Source organism: Sciurus vulgaris, assembly GCF_902686455.1.
Source record: "Sciurus vulgaris genome assembly, chromosome: 3".
NCBI lineage: Eukaryota > Metazoa > Chordata > Mammalia > Rodentia > Sciuridae > Sciurus > Sciurus vulgaris.
The window spans coordinates 182932022-182953831 of record NC_136463.1 but is presented as its reverse complement, the minus strand read 5'-3'; the positions used below and the strand labels follow the sequence as shown (position 1 = coordinate 182953831).

The 21810-nt window shown below is 52.9% G+C and overlaps 2 protein-coding genes across 2 annotated transcripts in view; one reads left to right on the top strand and one right to left on the bottom strand.

Annotated features, from left to right (window-relative positions):
- Nucleotides 1-1214: 1214 nt before the first annotated feature.
- Nucleotides 1215-21810, bottom strand: part of INPP5D (inositol polyphosphate-5-phosphatase D) — a 107564-nt gene continuing 86968 nt past the window's right edge. The window contains exons 18-27 of the mRNA XM_079134831.1: nucleotides 20934-21015; nucleotides 19091-19180; nucleotides 17182-17295; nucleotides 15914-15996; nucleotides 13437-13524; nucleotides 12194-12343; nucleotides 9656-9752; nucleotides 7622-7897; nucleotides 3165-3735; nucleotides 1215-2372 (exon numbers count right to left, since the gene is read on the bottom strand). Of these exons, the coding sequence (XP_078990957.1) occupies nucleotides 2370-2372; nucleotides 3165-3735; nucleotides 7622-7897; nucleotides 9656-9752; nucleotides 12194-12343; nucleotides 13437-13524; nucleotides 15914-15996; nucleotides 17182-17295; nucleotides 19091-19180; nucleotides 20934-21015 (1554 nt within the window). The 3' untranslated portion in view covers nucleotides 1215-2369. The remainder of the gene's footprint in view (nucleotides 2373-3164; nucleotides 3736-7621; nucleotides 7898-9655; nucleotides 9753-12193; nucleotides 12344-13436; nucleotides 13525-15913; nucleotides 15997-17181; nucleotides 17296-19090; nucleotides 19181-20933; nucleotides 21016-21810) is intronic.
- NGEF (neuronal guanine nucleotide exchange factor) overlaps nucleotides 9039-21810 on the top strand; it is a 218919-nt gene continuing 206147 nt past the window's right edge. The window contains exon 1 of the mRNA XM_079134858.1: nucleotides 9039-9050. The gene's annotated coding sequence lies outside the window, so the exon portion shown is untranslated. The remainder of the gene's footprint in view (nucleotides 9051-21810) is intronic.

The following is a 21810-nucleotide window of genomic DNA, read 5'->3' as shown; positions in this document are numbered from 1 at the left end:
TGGAGGGCAGAGGTTACCAGTCCCACAGATGGCAGGGGCAGCAGCAGCGGACCTCCGGGCTACGTGGGGTGTCCTGGAGCCCTGGAGCCCTGCTGCTGGAACACTGTTACAACAGCATCTTCCTGTCAGCAAAAGTTCTGGGGCTTTCAACCAGCTTTCAAATAATCATGCGAAGAAAACTTTTGTTTCTTAGAAGAAAAAGTGAGTGTAGGTCTGCGCTCTGCGGGGGAGCTGCGGTCACCGAGGGAAGGCGCAGCTTCATGAGGAGTTTGCCTTCTTGGTTACAGAACTTGGAGGGAAGATGGAGAGCTGGCCAGAGTGGCCCCAGGGATGTGGTGCCCGGGAGGCCAGAGGAGGGCAGTCAGGGACCCCTGGGTGTGTGTGCGGGGCTGAGATTGGAAGGACACGGAAGACACTCTGTAATTGCTTCCAGTACTGGTATCTGTGAGCCCTGGTCATCTGGCCGGTCCAAGGCCAGGTCCTCATGACAGCCCTCGTCAGACGGGCAGGGGAGGAGGAGGAGGGGTACTGCATCCTCCCAGGTGACTAGAGCTGTCAAGGTGACAGGGAGCACGAGGCGTGTCCCATGCTGGCGCTCCTCTGGTGGGGAGGCACTGGGCTTTCTGCTCTTCCCATCCAGACGCTCATAGACCTCACGCAGCAGCCCAGCCCGCCCTAGCAGCAGGTGGGTCCCAAGAGTCACAGCCATCGGTTTTCTGGTCTTCAGCTAGGAGGAGGTGGCTGGGGGCAGGCTGGGGAACACCTGGGAGTCTCCGGCTTTCCCGGTGCCCTGGCCCTGTCTATTGGAGGGCCACCTGTGCCACTGTGGCAGGCAGTGAATGGATGGTGTGCTGTGAATGCCAAGGATTCTGGTCCCTGAAGCTCTGCTGAGTCAACGCCTGGGATCTGCAAGGGCAGACATTGAGCAGCCCAAGGTGGCAGCAAGGCCTTGGTACTGTGCAAGGAAGTTTGTGCCTGGAGTCCCCCAGACACATGGTGTGAAGAGAGTGACATCTACCCTTGGTCCTGTCCATGCCCAACTTCAAACTGGCTCCTCAGAAGGCTGTCCGTGTCCGTCCGGTGAGGGTGATGCTTTCCTGCCACAACATGAGCCTTCGACAGTCCAGCCTCCCTGACGGCTCCTTGGTGTCCCTACACTCCAGATATATGTATGTGGCTGAATGTCAGAGAAAAATGCCACACCAATAGGAGAAGAGTAAGAAGTACACAATTTATTGGTCACACAGACTGGTGCCCCTGGGTGCGTAGGGGCACATACGGATTCTGCGCTTGCACACACTCTGGATTTGGTTTCCTACATTAATTCTGTTATGTCGAAAAGCTACAAGAAAAGGCATTAACAATCTATTCTTCCAGTAACCAAGGACACAGGGCTGAAAGCCACCGAGCTGGGGAAGAGGACGCACTAATCTGAGAACCTGGGACTGAGTGGCCCACCCTCTCTGGCAGCTGACTTCCGGAGAGCTCGGCCTTTGGAGCAAAGCACAGACTTGTCCCTTAGCATGACAGAGTGCTGGGGTGCATAGCCTAACCCAGAGCCTGGCGGTGGCTGCCCACTTTGAGCAGTCACAGAGATTCGGCACATGGACTCAACAGGGGCCTTGACATCTCCAGCCAAGGTTGAGGCCCGATCTCTCCAACTGGACAGTTGGAGCTGATTTTCCAGCTCCCGCTGTCCCAGTGGGCTGTGCTAGGACCCTGAGTTTTGCAGAAGCAGCTCACATCACCGAAGCTGGATAGGGTCAGGCTCCTTGTATCCCAAGTCATCTACTCATACTCTTCAGGTCCCTATAGCCAAGCCCCTTTCTCGCTCTGGGGGGCACTGGCCTTCTTAATGCTTTGTCCAAACCCTTTAGGACACACCGTTCTGCACTGGGTGTCTGCACAGTGGTTCTAGTTGGCTGGAGCCTCCACTCTGGAGTCATCCTGACACCACATTCATAAAGCACTTAGCGCAGCACGTGGTGAGGGCTCCCCCCACGTGGCCATTATTATTATTAATATTAATATTATTATTATTTATAATTCCACCCTTGAGTCAGCACACTTCAGTTTCCTTCTTTGAAAGGGCGGTAAGAACAAGGTTCTGGGGCTCCAAATACCTAGATGGAGATGGGGCCCAAGTCTGGTACAAACTTGCCTTTTAGCCTCAGCATCTGCTCCCAGGTGGCAGCCAGCACGCTCCTCCGACCAGCCGGCAGCGAGGCCCTTCCCCCACCCCCAAAAAAATCCCTGCACAGGAAGCTAGGTAGGAGCGGCAGGAGGTCCCGGGAGAGGCTTTGAGAGCTGAGTGGCTTCCAGCATCGTGCTGCTCCTTTGGGTTCCTGTTGCCAGCAATGCCAAGGGCTTCACTGCGGAGCAAGAAGAGAGGGCTATCAGGGCCTCACTCCTACCAGGCCACGTGTGACCAAATGGCCCAGCAACCCTGTGTGCTATGGGCAAGGTCAGCCTTCCTGTAGTATGGAAAGAGCCGGCCACGCTATTCTAAGTACCTTACTTACAACACACGACGTAGACATGTGATGGATTATGCAATGAGTAAGATGTAGTATGTCATATAGATCATTAACTTTGTTATTGTGTATTAACACCATGAAGTCATATGTATGTATAACACATAAAAAGAGAATATACAGTGATAATACGTAAGAGGATATAACAGTTCTTCCCAGAAATCTATAGGGCACATATCATCAGTAGCCCCTTTTTATAAATAAGTAAACTGAGGCTCAAGGCACAGAGCCAGGAAGTAGGAGAGCTGGAATTCAGATTTAACACTGTTTCCACACCGAGCTAGCTATATCCCAATCCCCAGGGTGCTCTTAACCACTGTTAGCTTTGCTTAAAAAATAAACAACAATGATGCCTTATTTTGTAGGGAGTGAGATTATGCTTGAAGTCTCTATGGGAACATTATGAATTACGTACGAATACTAAGGGTGTGAAAATGAGACAAATGATCTAAGCACCACAGGGCGAGGAGCTCATCCACCGCCCCTCCTTGTCCATTTTAGGCTCATTCAGAGGCAACGGAGGCCCAGGGCTACAGGGACGGTCAGGCCTGAGTTCAAAACCCAGCTCCAGCTCTTCCTCCCAGTGGAGCACGAGCGTGCACGCCCACACACACGCCTGGCTGGACGTACCTGCATGGCGGTTCTGCTGATCAGCCCCTCCTCCGGCTGGTGCTTGCCGTGGTGGGGGAGCTCGGTGTTGTCGCGGTAGTCTCGGCTCCTGGAGTGCTGCAGCTGCAGGACCGCGGGGCTCTTGACAGGCAGGGGCGGCCGCGGGGCCGGGGTGGGCGCTGTCTGCTGGCTCGTTTCTGACCTGGAAGGCTTGACGGGCCTCTTGGCCGGCACTGGGGCCTTGGACTTCCCTTGGCTCTTGTCCCCACTGGTCGCCCTGCCCTCGGCGGAGGATGAGCAGGTAAAGGAGCGGAGCCGGGGGGTGGGGGCCTGCTTGCCTGTCCCCTTGCCGCCCTCGGCTTCCGGGGCTTTGGTGAGCAAGATGCTGGGCGACGAGACCCCAGGGTCCAGGCAGACTGTGGCCTCCTTCCGCAGCATCTTGGGGGACTCCTGCTCTTTCCTGGGAACCAGCTTGGGGAAGGAACTCACAGACCCGTACAGCGGGTTCTCGAACATCTCCGGCTTTGTCAGCTGCGAGTCATCAGGTGGCAGAGCCTCAGCCAGGCTCTTCCCCAGGTCACTGGGCCAGCAGCTGTGGGAGGGGAGAAGAAACGTGTTCAACAGAGGGGGCAGCAGGGAGGGGCTGCTTCTGGCTCCAAATTTCATTTTGGGGTGATAAAGACGTTTTGAAACTAGAGGTGGTCGTACACATTGTGAATGTACTGAATATCAACCTGTTCATTTCCAAATGGTTAATTTCAAGCTACACGAACTTCAACTCAATAAAAAAATTAAAGAAAGAAAGAAGAGGAGATGGTACCATATTTCTCTATGTTCCCCCAAGCAACCTCGGCTCTGACCTGGGACATTTTCCACTACAAAAGTTGATCATCCCAAAGCCTCGTGAACAAGAGGGTCTTCAGTGGGGTTTTTGAAAGGGAAGGGTGAACTGAAATGGCACCCCTAATATCAACCCGTTTGGCAGAAAAGCCAGCTGTGCCCCCCACTGCTGGCAGACCCTGTCTCCAGGCTGCCGAGAACTGCCACAGCTTCTCCTCTGCCGTCTCTACCAATCAATCTTCTGTGGTCCTTCACCTGCAAGGTCGCTCAGGGGAAAGGAAGGCTTGCCGGGGACCAGATGAACCATTCGGCCCTCCTAGGTCACCACTGCTACTTGAGGGTCTCAAGAAGCTCCATCAACCAAACACTCCCCCAGGCACAGTGGGGCTGCTGTGCAACAAAGAATTATCTGCGTCTTGGTGGCTGTCATCCAGATTAATACAGCATTCTTCTCAGCGGCTGTCTCCCTGGGGGCCCCTGGGTTTCCTCATCTCGTAATTCACAGTGGGAAGGAACAAATGGCAGGGGCGTTGTGGTGGTGAACACCAGAGGGAACCTGGACAGATGTGAGTGTTGGTCAGACAGACAAATGGCAAGAAATAGGCCCGCGTGACTCCTGAGCAGAGAAGGAATTCCAGGCTGCAACCTGGAGGAGGTAAGAGCCACCTTCCCGTGTTTTCGGACTTGCTACTGCTCTTCCTTGAGATGATTTCCTGCCGAGCAATGTATGAGAACAAGGAACAGGAACGCATTTTGCTTTCTGGCCAATGGCATGGTCTCCCAGGACAGCGTCCGGGTTCTGCCTGTTGCAGAGAGGATGCTGTGGTGAGGCAAGGGCAGGCCCGGAACCCAGCACTCAGCTGGGATGCGATGCTGCACAGTGGCCCTGCAGCCCAGGCCAATGGCCCCCTTGGGAGTAAGCATGGACTCGGGGATGGGCCAATGGGATGGGACATTGGGGTTTGGTGGGGTCAGCCTCAGGCGCATGCCAAAGGTGGCATAACTGAACACCATTTTTGCCAGTTATTTTTTGGAAAGACCTGGAAGATACCGTGTAACTAGAAATGTTGAGGCCTCAGTCGGAGGCTCTGGAGAAGGCCCCATCTCCGGAGGCCCTCTCCTGCACCTGTCTAGACTCCCAGGGACCTTTGCTGTGAGTTAGCCTAGGGAAGAGGCTGAGAAGAAACAGAAGCACCCTCTTGGTAGTGGAAGTAGGAGGAGGCCACCTTGGAGTTAGGGGAAGAGGGCTGGGAGATAGAGACCAAAAAAACTTCCCTGCGGGAGGTGCTCCTGCCACCCTCAGAGAGTCAAAGAATTCATTTGATCCCCCTGACCACAGGTAACAAGAATTCAACCCCCATGCTAGGACATGGTTCTGGTTCAGGGAACCAATATCCAGGGGCTTGGCTTAGTTCCTGTGCAAATGGCCCACTTCTCAGACTCAAAGACCCCAGTCTCTTCTGAAGAAGCTACAGGCTGGCTGGGGTCTGAGAAGAGCTTCTGCTTCCTAACCACATCTCTCAGGTCTGGGGTAACCAATGGCCCTCATTCACCAGGATTAAAGGGTTTCCTAGGAGCTGGGACTTTCCATACTGAAGCTGGGACAGCCCTGGGCAACTCAGATAGGTGGGCACTCTGCCTGGGCCTGGGGCAATGGTGGGGGGACCTTGAGAAGCTGGTGACATTACATAGTCATCACTCAGGCTGAGACTGGGACCTGGAGACTCTGGACCCAGAGGTAGGGCAGGAGCTTCCGGGTTCTTGCTTTGAATGGCCTCCTGGGTGAGAAGTGAACCTCGAATCCCACCTGGGGGAGTCCTGCCTATAGATGCCCCATCCTTCAGCTATGATCTGTGGGGCTGGAGGGAAAAGACTCCCCACCAAGCTGTGTTCACACCCTCAAACGCGAAGTTGTGTTTGTCAGGTGTGGTGGTGCACACCCACCTGTAGAGCGAGTGACTTGGGAGGCCGAGGATGGCAAGTTTGAGACCAACCAGGGCAACTTAGTGAAAACTTGCCTCAGAATAAAAAATAAAAAGGAGCTGGGTGTGGTGGTGTATGCCTGTGATCCCTTCAGCTTGGGAGGCTGAGGCAAGAGGGTCACATGTTCAAAGCTAGCCTGAGCAACTTGGTGAGGCTCTGAGCAACTTAACAAGACCCTGTCTCAAAATAAATAATAAAAAGGGCTAGGGATGTGGCTTAGTGGTTAAATGCCCCCAGATTTAATCCCTAGTGCCATAAATAAATAAATAAATAAATAAATAAATAAAATAAAAAGGGCTGGGGCTGTAACTCAGTGGTAGAGCACCCCTGGGTTCAATTCCTAGTACCACAAAGCAGGGGTGAACCCCCAAAATGTTCACCTTAGGAACTTAGAAGCTACTTACACATTAGCTCCTTGTTCTTAGTAGTTGCTTCCAGTTCCATTTCTGGGGACAAGGAAATGGACTTTTCCAAATGGACTTTAGGGGAAAAGCTTCAGGAGAAAAACCGTCCCCAGTCCTCCAACCAGAGGAGACAGACATGTGGCTGGTGTGGGCCTAGAGGGGCTACAGGAGAGCAGCCTTATGGACGACACCCTCTGCATGGGCTCCTGACCACTGTGGAACTGGTGTCCTCATGGAGAAAAGGGAAACCAAACCCAACCAAACCCTGCTAGGGAATGAGGCTGAGAGAAGGGGGCGGGGGCTCGTGAGGTTCTGCACATCTTAAATCATGGTTAACTGGGTCTGCGCTTTTCATGTCCATCAGTCATTCCGTGGGCCTGGAAACTTGCAGGCCTCCCTGTCCTGAGTTACCACGATTGCTCAGGGGGCTCCCCCTGCTTTGTTTTGGGCCTCAGGAATTACGGACTTAGCTCCTTGGCTGCCCTGCCGGTCTCCTCTGCAGCTCCATCACGCCTGGCCCAGTTCTAGTGTCAGAGCGGCTTCCTTGAGGCCCAGGGCCACTGTGGCTGCTGCTCTACCTCCCTTCTGCACCACTAGTTCTAGTTTTTTATTTTTCTAATTGTCCCCAGCAGGAGAGGCGAGAGAACTGCACACAGGAACAGGGACCCTCTGGGTGGGGAAGAAGAGGGGGGACTTGGGGTTGGGAGAGGCTTCTGCCGGGGGATCCCAGCCCGTTCCAGGCAGCCAGAGAAGCCAGGGGAGAAGTTCACTTTTTTTTTCTTTTTTTTCTTTCAGCACTTTGGATTGAACCCAGTGGCCTACCACTGAGCTACAACCCAATTATTTTTATTTCTTATGCATCTCTGCACCTGGCAGGAGTTTGCTCTTCTTCATAGCATCTTCAAGAATCTCTATCCCCCAACATTTTTATTTTTGGTACCAAGGATTGAACCCAGGGGCGCTTAACCACTGAGCCATGTTTCCAGCCCCCGCCTCGTTTTTAATTTGAGACAGGGTCTCCCTAAGTTCCTGAGGCTGACTTTGAACTTGTGGTTGTCCTGCCTCAGCCTCCGCCCTGGGATTACAGGTGTGTGTCACCGTGCCCGGCTATTCCTCAACTTTTAAAATCAAGCTCCACCAGCAGGCCCGAGGGTAAGCAGTGAACAGAGCGGGCCCCATCCCACCCTCCCCAGGCTGCTGTCCTAGAAGGAAACCCCAGAGCCCGAAAGACAAAACGAAGAGGACACTCACCTTGATTCCTGAGCCCTGGGGCAGGGCACTCGGGTGGCCACGGAGGGTGGGAACTTCTTTGGTGATAGGGGTGGCTGGGAGGGAGGGGTCGGAGGACTATCTCCCCTCCCGGACCCCAGGGAGGAATCCTTGGGCAGCTGGTCGTAGCTCCACGCGGTCAGCTGCTGGTCGGGGGACAGGGTCTGCTTCACCTGCAGGGGCTGCCCGAAGGGCCCCGCCCCCACGTAACTGGGGTTGACGAGCTTGGTGGCACTGGAGGCACTGCATGGAGGGGCTCTGTGGGGAAGCCAGGCGCGCCTCAGGGCTTTGCCCTCCTCAGGGTGGGCACCAGTCCCAGGCAGCGCCTTCTGACGTCCTTGGGTTGTTTCTGGGGCACTGGATCCTTCACCCTTTCACTCATTCATTCACGCACGCTTCGTGGTAGTTACTGAGGGAGCACCACCTGGGACCGGGAGGAGGGGTACGAATGGGAACAAGGCGGCCCTGTCTCTAGCCTCGGGGCAGACCCACGCCAAGCAAGCTCAATGGCAGAGAGACGGGGTATTTACACTGTGCTGATGTAACAAGAGTCTGAATAGATACAGCAGAGGGTTGGGACCCACTAGGAAGAGGAGTCAGACAAGGTCTAATGGAGGGGTGGCCTTTTAGCTAAGAAAAGATGCAGATAAAATAGAAAGTAGAAAAGGAGGTGCGAGCAGAGGTAAGGGTAAGTGCAAAGGCCCTGAGGCCTATTCCAAGATGTTCTGAAGACCTGTGAGCAGTTGGGGAGAGTGGAATGAGAAGCTTGCAGGTGAGCCTGGGAGCTGTGGTAGGTGGACAGTGAGTGGGGTGGGACAGGAAGAGGGTAATTTCGGAGCAGACTCCGACGGAGTCCTCTGGGATAAGGCGTACTGCATCAGAATGGGGAGACCAGTGAAAGGTCACAGAGGTCAAGGCTGGAGCTGTTCATGGAGGGAAGTGGGATTAAAACTATGGAGGGGACGGCCCAGGTCTGGGTAAGGTGACCCAACCATCACACACACGGCACGCGGCCCCTGTGCTGGGACAACCCCCCGGGAACTGGTTCTGAGCGCGCAGGTGAGGAGCCCCTGCAGCACCTGCCTGCCTTTCCCCACCCCACCCGCCAAGGAGGGAGTTGAGGCTCTGCCGGTGGTGCTCGTAGGAACGGGAAGAATTCTTTCCCCACACAGATCCTGATTCTGGAACCCGGCAGACACTTTAGAGCTAGGCTGCGTCTTTGACGGGATGACGTGGGAAGAAGAGGGAAAGGGGGACTTCTGTGCCCACAGTGATGGCATTGGCCAGGGAAGAGGACAGGAGATGGGAGAGGAGCTGCTGTGGCAAGGGAGCCAGGGCTGGTGGGACAAGCGAGGGGGACTAGAGGCAGGAGGACAGCTGGCTGGCCTGGAGACAGAGCCCTCGCTGGCTGGTGTCTAGGACTCAAGACCCTGTCAGCAAATTGAGGTGACCCTGTTGTGGGGACTGCTGCCTCCAGTACTGTAGAAGTCAATGTCCAGATCCTTCCCAGTCGGTTTGTCGAGAGCAACCTGCAAGCATGTCCCCCAGGACCTGCTCCTGTTAGCAGGATGGGTCTGTTGGCCAAGGACGGCACGACTGCCTCTGGTCTCACGGGAGACACGGCGTACATGTGTTGTCTGAGTCCCTCAGTCACTTCTTCCTGGACCACACACCCTTCTGCCAGGTAGGCAGGGAGTTCCCTAGCTGGGGACTGCACACACCTGGCCTTGATTTCTCTAGAATCTGACACACAGTAGGTGCTCAGCAAACGCTGGTTGAGCTGAACTGACCTTCCCGACAGCAAGGTCCAGGCTTCACTGCAGCCACACTAACCTCCCCGGCAAGGGGCTTTGTGGTCAGAAGACAGCGTCAAGGGCAGGAGAGCAGCGTTCCGGGGCCGCAGCCTCCTCCCTCCTCCACCCTGGATTTCTCTGAGCGCCAACTCACCTTCTCCTCAGCCCTGGTCCACACGGCTGAGCTAGTTGGCAATGAGTGCTGGGACCCGGCCCTGCCTACCTGCTGGCAGGCTCCCATGGCTTCAGGGGATCATGGCTGGTGAGGATCTTGGAACACTTGGGCCCACTGGATTCGTCTCTCTCTGTCTTCACAAAGTCTGGAAGGCAAGGATCAGAAAGAGCACGTGAGGGCCAGGGGTAGTAAAGTGGCGTCCATTTGCAGGCGGAAGCTGGAGAGTGAAGAGCGGCTACCTGGGAAGGTGTTTTCAGCAGGATTCTGAGGCCTCAGAAGGGTTCAGCAATTGATTAGTTATGTCTGCCATGTCTCCAGGGGGAGAACGGGTACATGTGACCCAGAGTTGTCATTTCATGTGACAGTTTCAACTTGATCTCCACAAGGGACAAAACAGGCCAATAATTCTTGTCATATTAGGACACAGGTGGCTTCACAAGAGCACCTGGTACTTAAAGCCAACCTGTCCCTGGGGCTTAATGGGGAGACGGGACCCCCACCTGACTCTGGCTTGTGGTTGCTGGTTAGGGTTAGGGTTAGGGTGGCCCTCTCTACTGTTAGGGGAAGGAGCTCCCACAGGGCAAAGGGGGAGCCACGGCCCAGAGGCAGCACCCCTGATGGGCCAGGGCACCTCCTGGTGTGAGGGAGAGGCAGGAAAACCATCACACTGAGCAATTCACACTTGGCACTGGAGGAAACCTGGCCCTGCCACTCCCTAGGGCCGTGAGCTTCAGCCAGCCACTGAGCCCCTCTGCCTCAGTTTCCCCACCTGCCAAAGAGATAACCACACTTGGCTCCTAGGGCTATTTCAAGAGATAAATGAGATGGTGGACATTTATGAGAGGATTGTTCTGTTTATCAAGAATTTAGTTCAAGCCCAATTCACTTAGGCGTTGTCAATTGAATTCTTTAAAGCAAAAATTAAAGACAGAAATGGGGGGATCATTTGTTCCTTGTGTACAAAGGAAGAAATACTTGACAGAAATTTTGGGGAGAATAAGAAAAAAATGGCAAATTCAAATCTAGATACACTCTTGTGTTCTCATTATACTATTCGAGTCTCTTGGCCACATTCTGCTATCTTTTTTCTTTAGTAGGGGGATTGAACCTGGGGTGCTCTACCACTGAACTACATACCCAGCCCTTTTTATTTTGAGACGGGGCCTCCATAAATTGCTGATCATCCCTTGAACTTGGGATGCTCCTGCCTCAGCCTCCTGAGTGGCTGGGATTAATTGTATAAGCCACTCTACCCAGCCTCTTGGCCACCTCCTGTATCCTTACGGTGGGGTGGTGACAGGTTTTAGCTAAGAGATGATCCACAGGGTCTCCTCTAGGCACAGATAGGGAATGGCTCCCCAGGCTGGTGTTTCAATGCCTGCAATGAGTCACTGTCACAGAACAAGGCTGCACTGGTGCCATTTATTATTATTATTATTTGCAGTGCTGGGGATCAAACCCAGGTCCTTGTTCACACAAAACACAACTGTACCACTGAGTTACATCCCCAGTCCTTGTGTCATTTTGGGAGGTAGGTACCAGGGATTGAACCTAGGGGTGCTTAACCACTGAGTCACATTCCTGGCCTTTTTTATTTTGAGAGAGCATCTCACTAGGTTGCTTAGGGACTTGCTAAGTAGCTGAGGCTGGCTTTGAACTTGAGATCCTCCTGCCTCACCCCCTCCCCCAGCCATGTGCACCGTTGTGCACAGCACTTGGTGTCATTTTTGAGAGCCACAATAAATGAATCCTCCCAACAGTTAGTCAAAGGAGGTGAATGGCTTTTGATAAGACAGAAATATTTGAGTTCAAGTTGGAAAGGGTGTGAGCACACAGAAGACTAGAGGATGCAGCCATTTTGGAGGCAGCTGGGTCAAGGAAAAGTCAAAGACATGTAGTGAGGATGGGGACAGGCCAGGGCTCTTCTAGGTGCATGTGGTGGACAAAAGTGAATTGGGAGGTCCAGAACCCCTGGTTGGGACCCCGAGGAGGGGTGTCTCTGGGTATGAGGGTACGTCGCTCATGGGAAGGGCAGGAAGAGCTAACCCTCAGCTGCGGCACGACTTTGGTCTCTTCTGCTTGGTGGCCTGGAGAGGTAGGCTTCATGCCAGGTAGGTTTACTTTGCAGTCTTGGTCCTCATGGTAGAGGCCCTAACAGGGAGTGGCAAGGCCTGAAGACTGAGAGGGTGAGAGCAGGAGGTCTGAGGATTTCACACATTATGCCCTTAAAAATGTAAGCCGAGGGCTGGGCTGGGGCTCAGTGGTGGAGCACTTGCCCAGCACACGTGAGGCACTGGGTTGGATTGGATCCCCAGCACCACGTTTAAAAAAAAAAAAAAGAAAGAAAGAAAAGAAATAAAAGTCTTTTTCAAAAAAATGTAAGCTGATCAAGGTTGGCAAAGGTGATCTGGGGCTGCCAGGCTTCGGGGTTTTAGAGAAACTCTTGGATCAGGTGGAAACGGGTCACATGGGCTGAGAAGTTTTTCAACTGGGTTCTGCTCTGAGGCTGCAGTGGAAAGCATTGCTGAGAGAAGCCACATGTCTGTCCCCAGCACAGTGACTGACCAGGGCTGGGGGCTCACTTACCATAGAGCTTCTCCCTCTTCTTGCCTTGGGAGGTCTGCAGCTTAATCTCCCCCCGGAAGTGGCCCGTCATCTCTCCATGGTGGGTGAGAGGGGTATAGATGGGTAGCTGGGTTTCTGTGGCCTCCAGCCGAAGAGCAATGCAGCCCTCACCTAGGGCGGAAGGGAGAGAACAGCCCTGTGAAGACTCGACCATATCGTGGGACAGACACTGAGCATCAGCCTGAAGACAGCTTGACCACAGGAAGACGGTCCCCGGAAACAGAGGCCAGGCAGGGATCCATTACTAAACCTTTAGAACGACTATAGCAATTTGGGGCAAATGCCTCAAACCTCATAGTAAAATGAACTCCCTATGGATTAGTCAATGTGAGAGGAAAAATTAAATCCTAGAAAACCAGCAAAACAACAGAATTAAATGCTAACCTGTTTGCTGTAGGTGATGCTAACTTCCCAGGGCTCCAAGCAACATAAGAAATGATAAGACGGACAGGTAAAAGGATAGACAAGTTTAAAACTTCTACATGAAACAAAAACCTAAAATAGTCAGGTGCAGTGGAGCACGCATGTAATCCCAGTGACTTCGGAGGCTGAGGCAGGAGGATCACAAGTTTGAGACCAGCCTCAGCAACTTAGTGAGACCCTGTCTCAAAATTAAAAACAAACAAATAAAAAGGACTGGTGGGTAGCTCCGTGGTAGGGAACCCCTGAGGTCAATCCCCTGTACTGCAAAAAATCTAAAAAATAAAAAAATTAAAAAAAGAAAAAAAAGAAAAAAGAAACAACCTGGGAAGCTGGGTTGTCCAGCTGGCTTGTCCATGAGAAGCACAGCAGTACTGGCAGACCTGGGTTCAAATCAGGACTCAGTCAGTTAGTACCTGTGCGACTTGGGCAAGTGACTTGATCTCTCTGAGCCCCAGTTTGTACCTATTCATTGGGGGATTAAATAGGACCTACTTTGTAAGCTCTCATCAGGATTAAATCAAGCAACACCCACAAAGCACCTGCCACAGGCTTGGCCCACAGGACGTTTTGCTGAATGGGAGCTGTTGCTGTTATGCCTAGAAGCTTCAGGGGACAGGAATGTGAACCACTAGTAAAAGCCCCTTTATTAGCAGCCCCGAGACAGGGAAGGAGCAGTAGGATAGATAGGAGTGGCAGGTCAGTGTTCCAGGGAGACGCCACTGCCTCCTCACTAGAGCTGCGGGCTCACAGGCCGGCATCGTACCCGTCGCAGGATGCTTACCATAGGACTCATCACTGTCAGAGGACTTAATGCTGATCAGGATGTGCTGGTCCAGCAGGTACTCAGGGTCGGAGATAATGGGCTTCAGCTGTAGAGAGGAGGTACAGGATTCAAGCCAACAGGTGGGAGCAGGTGAGGAGGCCCGCAGATGAACAGGTAGATTAGGGGTCCCCTCTCAATGTGGGGAATGCATGGGGAAACAGGACAGAAGATGTTCTGTCTTAACCAGGCTCAACTCTCGGCTCTCTGTGGCGGAGAGCGCAGGTAGGAGCTGGCAGGTAGAGCCTGCCCGGCCAGGCGGAGCTCGTTTTCTTCCCCATATCCTACCACCTGCACGCAGGCCTCCTACGTCCATGTCCATTGCCCCCTTGCCTTTCTTCCCTGGGAGAGGGGCCAGGGGTCGGTCTTGAATGACTCCTGTGCCCCGCTCTGCTCCAGATTCCCCCCGCCAGGCCACTGCCCTTCCCTCAATCTCTCATAGGTCTGTGGCTGGATCAATGCTGGCACCACAGGCCTGACCCCTGGTGGGGAAGAGGCAGGCTGTATCTCCCTGAAGCAGACCCCCACTCTGTTGGCCTGGGAGTGTCCTGCAGGTTGCTGGACTCTCAGTGTGTGGCTCAGTGATCAACAGATACAGACTCCTCATCCACACTGTCCCCAGCTTCCTGCTCTAAGAAGGGCCAGGGACTGTGGGCTCCTGGAGGCTCTGCTGGTCTAGGTCGGGGCAGGTTCATGCCAGGCTTTGTACCCTGCTGGGTGAACGGTAATCCTCGCCTGTGGAGGGCCTGGTGGAGCCAGTACAGGGAGGGGCTCTCTGTGCCCTTGGCTCCTGCATGCCAGCTGCAATTTATGTTATTTGTTTCCCCAACTTAAAGTTTCCCTCAAGGACTCCAGCACAGAGGGGTGTCATAGTAAGGTCACATGCTGCTCTATGCTGTCCCCCAGTGCTGTGCTCTAGGCACCATGTTGTCTGTCAGGACGGACTTGCTATTTCTCTATTCAGAAAGTTCCAGAACAAATGATTGGAAATTGCAAAAGGCTGAGGCATTCTGAGGTTCAAGGACTACACCCACCACTCTGCTCACTGACAGGTAGTGATGTCTGCTCCAAGTTAGACCTAGGTCCAGGGCTGGGTTTGCTGACTCAGGACCCCATCCTCTCCAGGCTGCAGGGATTTGGAGGGAGAAGAGAAGCAGAGGCAGAAGCAGTGGTAGAAGTTCTGGAGCAGAGCTGGGTGAAGGCCCCAAGCTGCTGGGGGAGCAGCAGATGAGGTTGGGGAGGCCACCCCACCTGGCACCCTCAAGTCAGTCTGATAAACAGGTGGATGCCAAGGTCAGACCGGCCCTCCAGAAAGATCCAGGAGAGAGAAGTGGAGAGTCCTGGAAGGTGGCACAGGACAGAGGAGAGGGGACAGAAACAAGAGCAGCAGGACTTGGCGAGAGTTAGGATGGGGAGTCTAGAGGGAGACAGGGTATCCAAAGGTCCCAAGCTGGACCAGGCAGTGGACACACCATGGGAACTGGGATGCTGGTGTCACCAAAGAAGGAAACAATACGGGTCCCGTGGGGGAGCAACTGGAGAAGAGGTCCAGCCAGATGGGACACAAATGTCTACTTGGAGCCCTGAGGTGGCCCCAGATGGGGACGGTGACAGCTGCCAGGGCCTCAGCACAGGCCTCCAATGAGAGCCATGTGAACTGGCTGAGGCCTCTGAGTTTAGGCCCTGCCTCTGTTCCTGAGATGATATGGCCTCCTTATGTGGCCAAGGGTGGGTTCCAGGCAATGGTTAATGCCAGTATGGGTAACCTAGCCCTCCCAAAACCTGCCTTGGACCCAGCCCAGCCCAGGAGGAACAAGGTCCTTCCGTCTACTGAAAGCTGTCCTTTAAAACTCACTTCAGGTATTACCTCTGAGGGAACCTTCCGGGGGGTCCAGGAAACCCACCTCCTCTGACAGATCCACCTGGCCCCAGACTCCCCTTCTTTCTACCCCTACCTCGTGATGTGAGAAAGAACAGTGTCCTACTCCACTGTATTCCCAGCACACACATCTGGAACACCCAAGGAGCTCATGTTCCGTGACAGCAAACACCTCCACCGTCAATTTAGCAGCACAAAAGCAACTTCGGTGGAAAACCATCTTTCTACGTAAAGACAATGCGCTCCCACGAAGGCTGGCCTGCGTGTTTGCAACACGCCCAGCCCACCTGGGCCTTGGCCACCGCACGAACTTCCTGCACGCACAGGGTACAGCTGAGCCACAGGCTCTCCAGGCCTTGACTTGCCTGTGAGCCAGCACTGAACAGGGGAACGAGCACAGAAGGGCACCGTGGCGCCAAGTCCTGGGCTGCCATTCGCGAATGTGCCTCTGACCCTGCACCTATGATCCAGAGGCGCCAGGTCACACCTCTGCCCTGGGCCAGTAGTGCTGGCCCGGTGACTACAACATTCCCTGGGAAACATCCTCATCCTCGATTACCTTGGGAAGGGTCTCGCCAAACCTCACGACCAGCTCCCCTTCGCTCCCCTCTTCATTTTCTCCTTCCTGGCTCTTGACAAAACCTGTTGAAGGACAAGAAGACTGTGTGGGGAAGACGGGGCCAAGATGAGACAGAGAAGATACCTTGGGGTGTCCCTCAGCCAAGGAAGATGGTCCCCCTCCTCTTAAGTCTTTGGGGGGCCTCAGCCGCATTTAGAAACCAGGCTCATTGGGATTCTGTTTCTGTGCAGGAAATGGTCATTTGCCAACATGCTCCAAGTATTTTTAGGAAAATCAGGGAGACCCCCCTCCTTTTTGGTTCTATGCAACAAACCGGGCAACAGAGAAATCATCACATCATAGGCAAGAAGATTAGGAAACATGACAGCTCGTCCCACGCCACTCAAGATAGCAGCCTTTTGAAATTCTAATTTAAGCTTCCCAGGCTGTTTCCATAGAAATGTATGCAAATGTCTCGAGAGTTTATTAAAAACACCCGCACAAAAATCCTCGACCTTTTTGGAACTGCTCTGACCCTGCTTGGGGCCTGGGGACTTGGTGGCAAAAGCTGTTCTATCACCAGGACTGGGTCTTGCTGAGACAGCGGAGGAAGGGATGCAGGGGGCAGAATTCTAGCTGGCAGCATTCCTGGTTTCTGGAAGCAGCACAGCTACACCTCCATTGTGGAACGGACTCCCTCCCTCCTCCGCGCCACTATCCAGACCAACCAGTGAGAACTAGGAATCATGCACATCTCCTGCCTTGGAAGAGCTGTAGACAATCTGCCTAGAAATGTCACCCAGAAAGGGTGTTTTCTAAACACAGGTGGTGCTAAATGCTGCCAGCCGAGGAGGCTGTCCAGCTCCAGCTTGCTTTTGGAAGCTACTGGCCACTGGGGAAAGATGCTGGTGGTATCTACAAGCGACAGGGGCCAGGGCAATGGTGGGTTGGTGGCAGCAGCTGTTCAGGCCCTGTGCTGGCCTTTACAAGCTCCAGAACTTTGCCCAGGACTCTCTGCCCAGCTTGGGGCAAACTCAAGTGCTTTACAGTCTGCTAAGGGGCCAGAAGAGGAGCCAGCTGCTCCCAGGAGCAGAGAGGTCCAAAAATTCAATGGCTGCAGGATGTCCCTGGGCAGCCCCACTTCCCTGACTTCACCAAGGTCCAGCTTAGAGTCCTTTCCAGGGAGAGGAGAAATGGAGCAGGACACCATTTATGGAAAGGATTTATGAGAAAGAGTGGTGGCCGGTCCCACCCAAAAGGCCACTTACTCTCTAAGCAGCTCGAGTGGAATTCCAGGTAGAATTTGGTTTGGGACTTGGTCTTCAGGGTGGCATAGCATGCGAGGAACTCGATCTGCCCTTGGCTGTCCACAGTCCCGGGACCTGGAACAGGTGAAAGCAAGGCTTCAGCAGTGCCGCCTGCCTGGCGGCCCAGAGTTTCCTGTCGGCCTCTCTCCTCCGGGAGCTTCTTCCCCAAGCCCAGCTCCCGCTTATGGTCCCAGGAAGCCGAGAGGCGGTGGAAAGAAAAGTTTTCCTCCAGGTGAGGCTACAGTGAAATCTCCCACCCCTGCTGAGTACTCCAGGTGACAGGTACCATCTTTCTGACCAATCACGAGCTGGCCATGTGGAGAGCAGAATGGAAAAAAAATCCAAGGAGACAAGATCGACTCTCAGTTTTGCTACCAAAGCTGTGTGGCCTTGGGAACCCTCTTAATCTCACCAGACAATCTCCCCACTAGTTTCATCAGAGTTAGTGCAACAGCCCAGATGCTCAGAATGCAAGTCTGTTCAGTTTTGAATCCAGACGGGCGGACACCTGCTCTTTCTTGCTTAGGTGCGTGGCTCTCCCCAGGCCTTGCTCTGGGCTCCACAGAGCACTGGTGCTAGTTATGACTGTGTTCATTCAGAGTGCTTTTTCCTTAAGCTCGTTTCAAACAAGGGTTCTGTCCTTCTGTATGAATTCTGAGCCACTTGAGAGAAAGAACAAACATTTCCTTCCTCCATTCTTCACATCCTTCCATCTTTTCCTTCTCCTTCTAAGCCCCACAGCACCCAGGCCAGACTGTTATAGTAGATTCGCAATTAGAGCTCAATCCGGGTAACCAGTATTTTTGAGCATCTGCCATGGACTGTGTCCCATTGAGAGGAAGTCAAGCCCAACAGAGAGGATGCTCCAGCAAGAGACAGGAGAAGACACGCAGGCACTCAGAGAGCAGGCAGATGAGTGGGAGCGAGGAAGAGGTGGAACCTAAAGCCCAGAAGGTTCTGTAGAGCACAGTGGTAGGGCTGGGAAGGAAGCGGATGGAGGGCCAAGACTAGTGGAGAGGGAAGGTCACATTGCTGAGGCCACAGATGTCAGGCCCGCAGCATGGCAAGGAAGAGCATATCAGGGAGAGAGTCCCAGTCATACTTCTGTCCCCTGGGACAAAGGGCACACAGCTGGACAGTCTTTCCCTGCCTGTCCTCAGATCCCCCACACTCAGTCTTTGTCAATGAGTCTGAATTGTATGCTGCACAGAATAGGGAGTAGGCAGAGATGGCAGGCGAAATGAATCTAGGATGCAGGCCGGGTGGACACATTATCGGCTGGGATGAGGGTAGCCTGGCAATCAGGGCTGGGCTGGGAAATCTGAGAAACTACCTGTGAATCTAAGCATCACTTACTCCAGTGTCCCCCAGACTCAGCCATCTACGTCCACCTCCAACTTCTCACCCTCAGGCCTACTATGTGACCAACCTCGTCAACATTTACTTAAAAGAGACTCACTTCTAAAGTGTGAATGTAATGAAGGATGAACCACCACACTGAGTGGAAACCAGTGGACTCAGTGACATGGAAGAGGCAAATTCAAAACTTAGAAGAGCAAACTATCACTAATAAACGTTCATTCTATCCGCATCCCTGGAATTATCTTTGGTGGTAGATAGGCTACACCTCAGTAGGCAACAATTTCCCCAGGTTTTCAGACTACACAGAGTTCGAGTTTCAAAGGCCGCTGCATTTGCCATATACAGTGTTCGAAATTGTGACGAGGCCTGGACATGACGGACTGTGGATCTGTCCTGAAGCGCAGGCCTTCGTCCAACATGGACAATCGACAGCTGCGGCCAGAAGACAAGTGCCTGAGATCCCTTGTCTCTGAGGAAAATAGGGAAAGGGACACTGCTCAGCGCTTACCGTTCTTGGAGACAAACTGGGAGGTGACCCCTGCCTCAAATGTGGCGAAGACGGGGCTGTGGTCGCTTGTCATGATGTCGCTGGTACTGCCTGCGGGCGGGGAAGGCATCTCTAAGTGGGCAGAGAAGCCCATCCTGTCAAGCCACGGATGGCAAACCCCCCGCAGGGATGGGCTGAGACCTGCAGCTGGGAAGCCTGAGATCGGAAACCCGGGGCTCCTGCCTGACTGTGCCCAGCCAGCACCACAGAGCAGACACCAGCCGTCCATGTTCAGTCTAGCCCGGGGGACTGGGAGCAAAGAGAGGGCTGCTGCTTGAAGACACTGGGGTTTAGGAAGTGCTAATTCCCACACCCTCCTGGCTCCCTGCACAGTGGCCTAAGGAGGGCAGAGGGCTGAATCTTCCCAGAGGTAAGAATTGACCCTGGGTCTGCAGAGGTCAGGAGGAGAAATATTGATGCAGTTGTCCCCTCATGCGGCAGGGAAGGGTCATAGGTCCTCAGGAGAGCTCAGGGGTAGAGGGGGACATGGAGGGAAAAAAAGGAGGAGACTATAGGAAGAGGGTGGGAAATGGGCACTTTTGGGTTTTGAAGGTAGCGTGGGGCCGTGGCCATGGCTGTGGGAGAGGCTGTTGCCTCTCTACACACCCAAAGGTGTTGTGGGAAGTGTGTCTTGTCAGGCCACTTCTGGGAGACAGTTCAGAGTCGAATACGCAGGGTACACAGGCTAAACTCTCCTGGGGTAGCTGCTCTGGGCCCTTCTAGGGAAAGGTGACATGCACAGATGGAAAGAATGGGAATCAGCTCAGCCCATGGGCCCAGAGTTCAATGTTGGGATTTGCTGGCCTCCAGAGAGGATGATACACAAAGGTGGCCACGACCCCTCCCAGTCCTCTCCTCCAGGTGAGGGGGCCTGGCTGGAGGGGTCAGGATCACAAGGCCTATGGGGGGGGGGGGTCTCTGGCCTGTGACTGCTCATGGGCAGTGCCAGGGATGCCACTGTCTGGGAATTTGCAATGTTTTAAAAATAATGCCATGATTCTTAGTAAAGTATTCCAAATGACTCTGCTCTATGAATTTTTAAGGTCTCTCTCTGCAAGTAATGGAAACTAATCTGTAGGTTTAAGAATAAACATGCTAATGATTAAGAACACCTCTGGCATCCCTTAAACTTCAAGGTTCAACATTTTTTTCTTAATCATTCTGATAACATATTCCATAATTATTTAATTTACTTTAATATTGTTTATTATACCTTTTCTCCCCCCCTTGTATTGGAGATGGAACCCAGGGGCACTTAACCACTGAGTTACATTCCAGGCCTTTTAATTTTATTTTGAGACAGTCTCTTATTTTGAGACAAGGTCTCACTAAGTTGCCAAGGTTGGCCTCAACCTTGCAATCCTCCTGCCTCAGTCTTCCGAGCGGCTGGGCTTATAGGTATGCACCACCATACCTGGGTATTATGCCTTTTCATTGATTTAACTCAGTTTATTTGTACAAATGTGTGTGGCTACTCTTCTGATGTGTATTAAGTTGAATTACATGAATGTCTATCAGTTGATCATTTTTTAACTATAAAACACCACTTTCATATACTCAAATTTAATATGGTCCTTTTCAAAAGAAATAAAACTGAATTTCTTAAAAAAAAAGGGGAGGGCTTCATAATTCAAAAGTCACCACAAGCAGGGACCATTTATTATGCTACAGCCCCTATGTGGATGGGAATGTCAACTCCTTAGGCAAGCAGGAGTCCTCCCACTTTACAATGAGTTGACCAAGGCCTTCCCAACCTGCTGCTGTTCTCAGGACCGGATCCTCTCCCAGGGCCCTTTCCACTCACCATAAGACTGACACACCAAATGTACCAGTGGGTAAGACTTCCAAAGGACTCGGTCACACCAGGAGGGCAAGTTGTATTTCATCTGCAAATCAAAGTCACACGTTGTAAAGGGCCTGTGACTTTTTACTTTAACTCAGTTAAAAAATTAAAAATAAAAAAAAGATCAACTGGTGGCTTCTGCAATTCTCAAATTCAACTGCTGTTGGTTCTTTATAGGTTTTCCCCATTGGTGGCCTTCAATGTTTAACCTGCCTCAAGTCCCAACTCCCCTGCTGTGCCCCCCACTTCGAGAGGTCCTGATACCCGCTTCTGAGCAAGACCCACTGGCCTCCCTATGCCCCACACCTGCCCTCTACACCACCTCCGCATCTCTGCTCCTCACCTCCTCTTTCTGATTCAGATGAACACTCTACTTGTATTCCAGCCCAGTCTCCATCATCTCCTGCTGCTTACTTTAAAAATATGCCACAGCCATGGTCTCCACCACCCACAGAATCATTCAAACAGAATCTCCTGGGCCTCAGGCTATGGTGGTGAGCAAGACACCCATTGGGTGAGATGGACAGGTAAGGGGGCAATGCCAAGAACTCTCCTTAATCAATATTCTTACTCCCCAAGCTTGGCTCTTTCTTTTCTGTCTATAAACCTAAAGGTAACCCTAAAAGAGCCTACCCTTGCTTTTTTCTAACCAAATTTCTTTCAAGAATGTTCTAGTTTCATTGCCTCTACTTTCTGGACTAGCACATTATCTTTTCCCCCTTTTGAGGTCAACTTACATGCAGCAAGTGCACAGTTGGATGAATTTCCACCTTGTATACACTCTGCTGAACCAGTTCAGATCACAAAAAAGATTCCCATCACCCCAGAAGATTTCCGC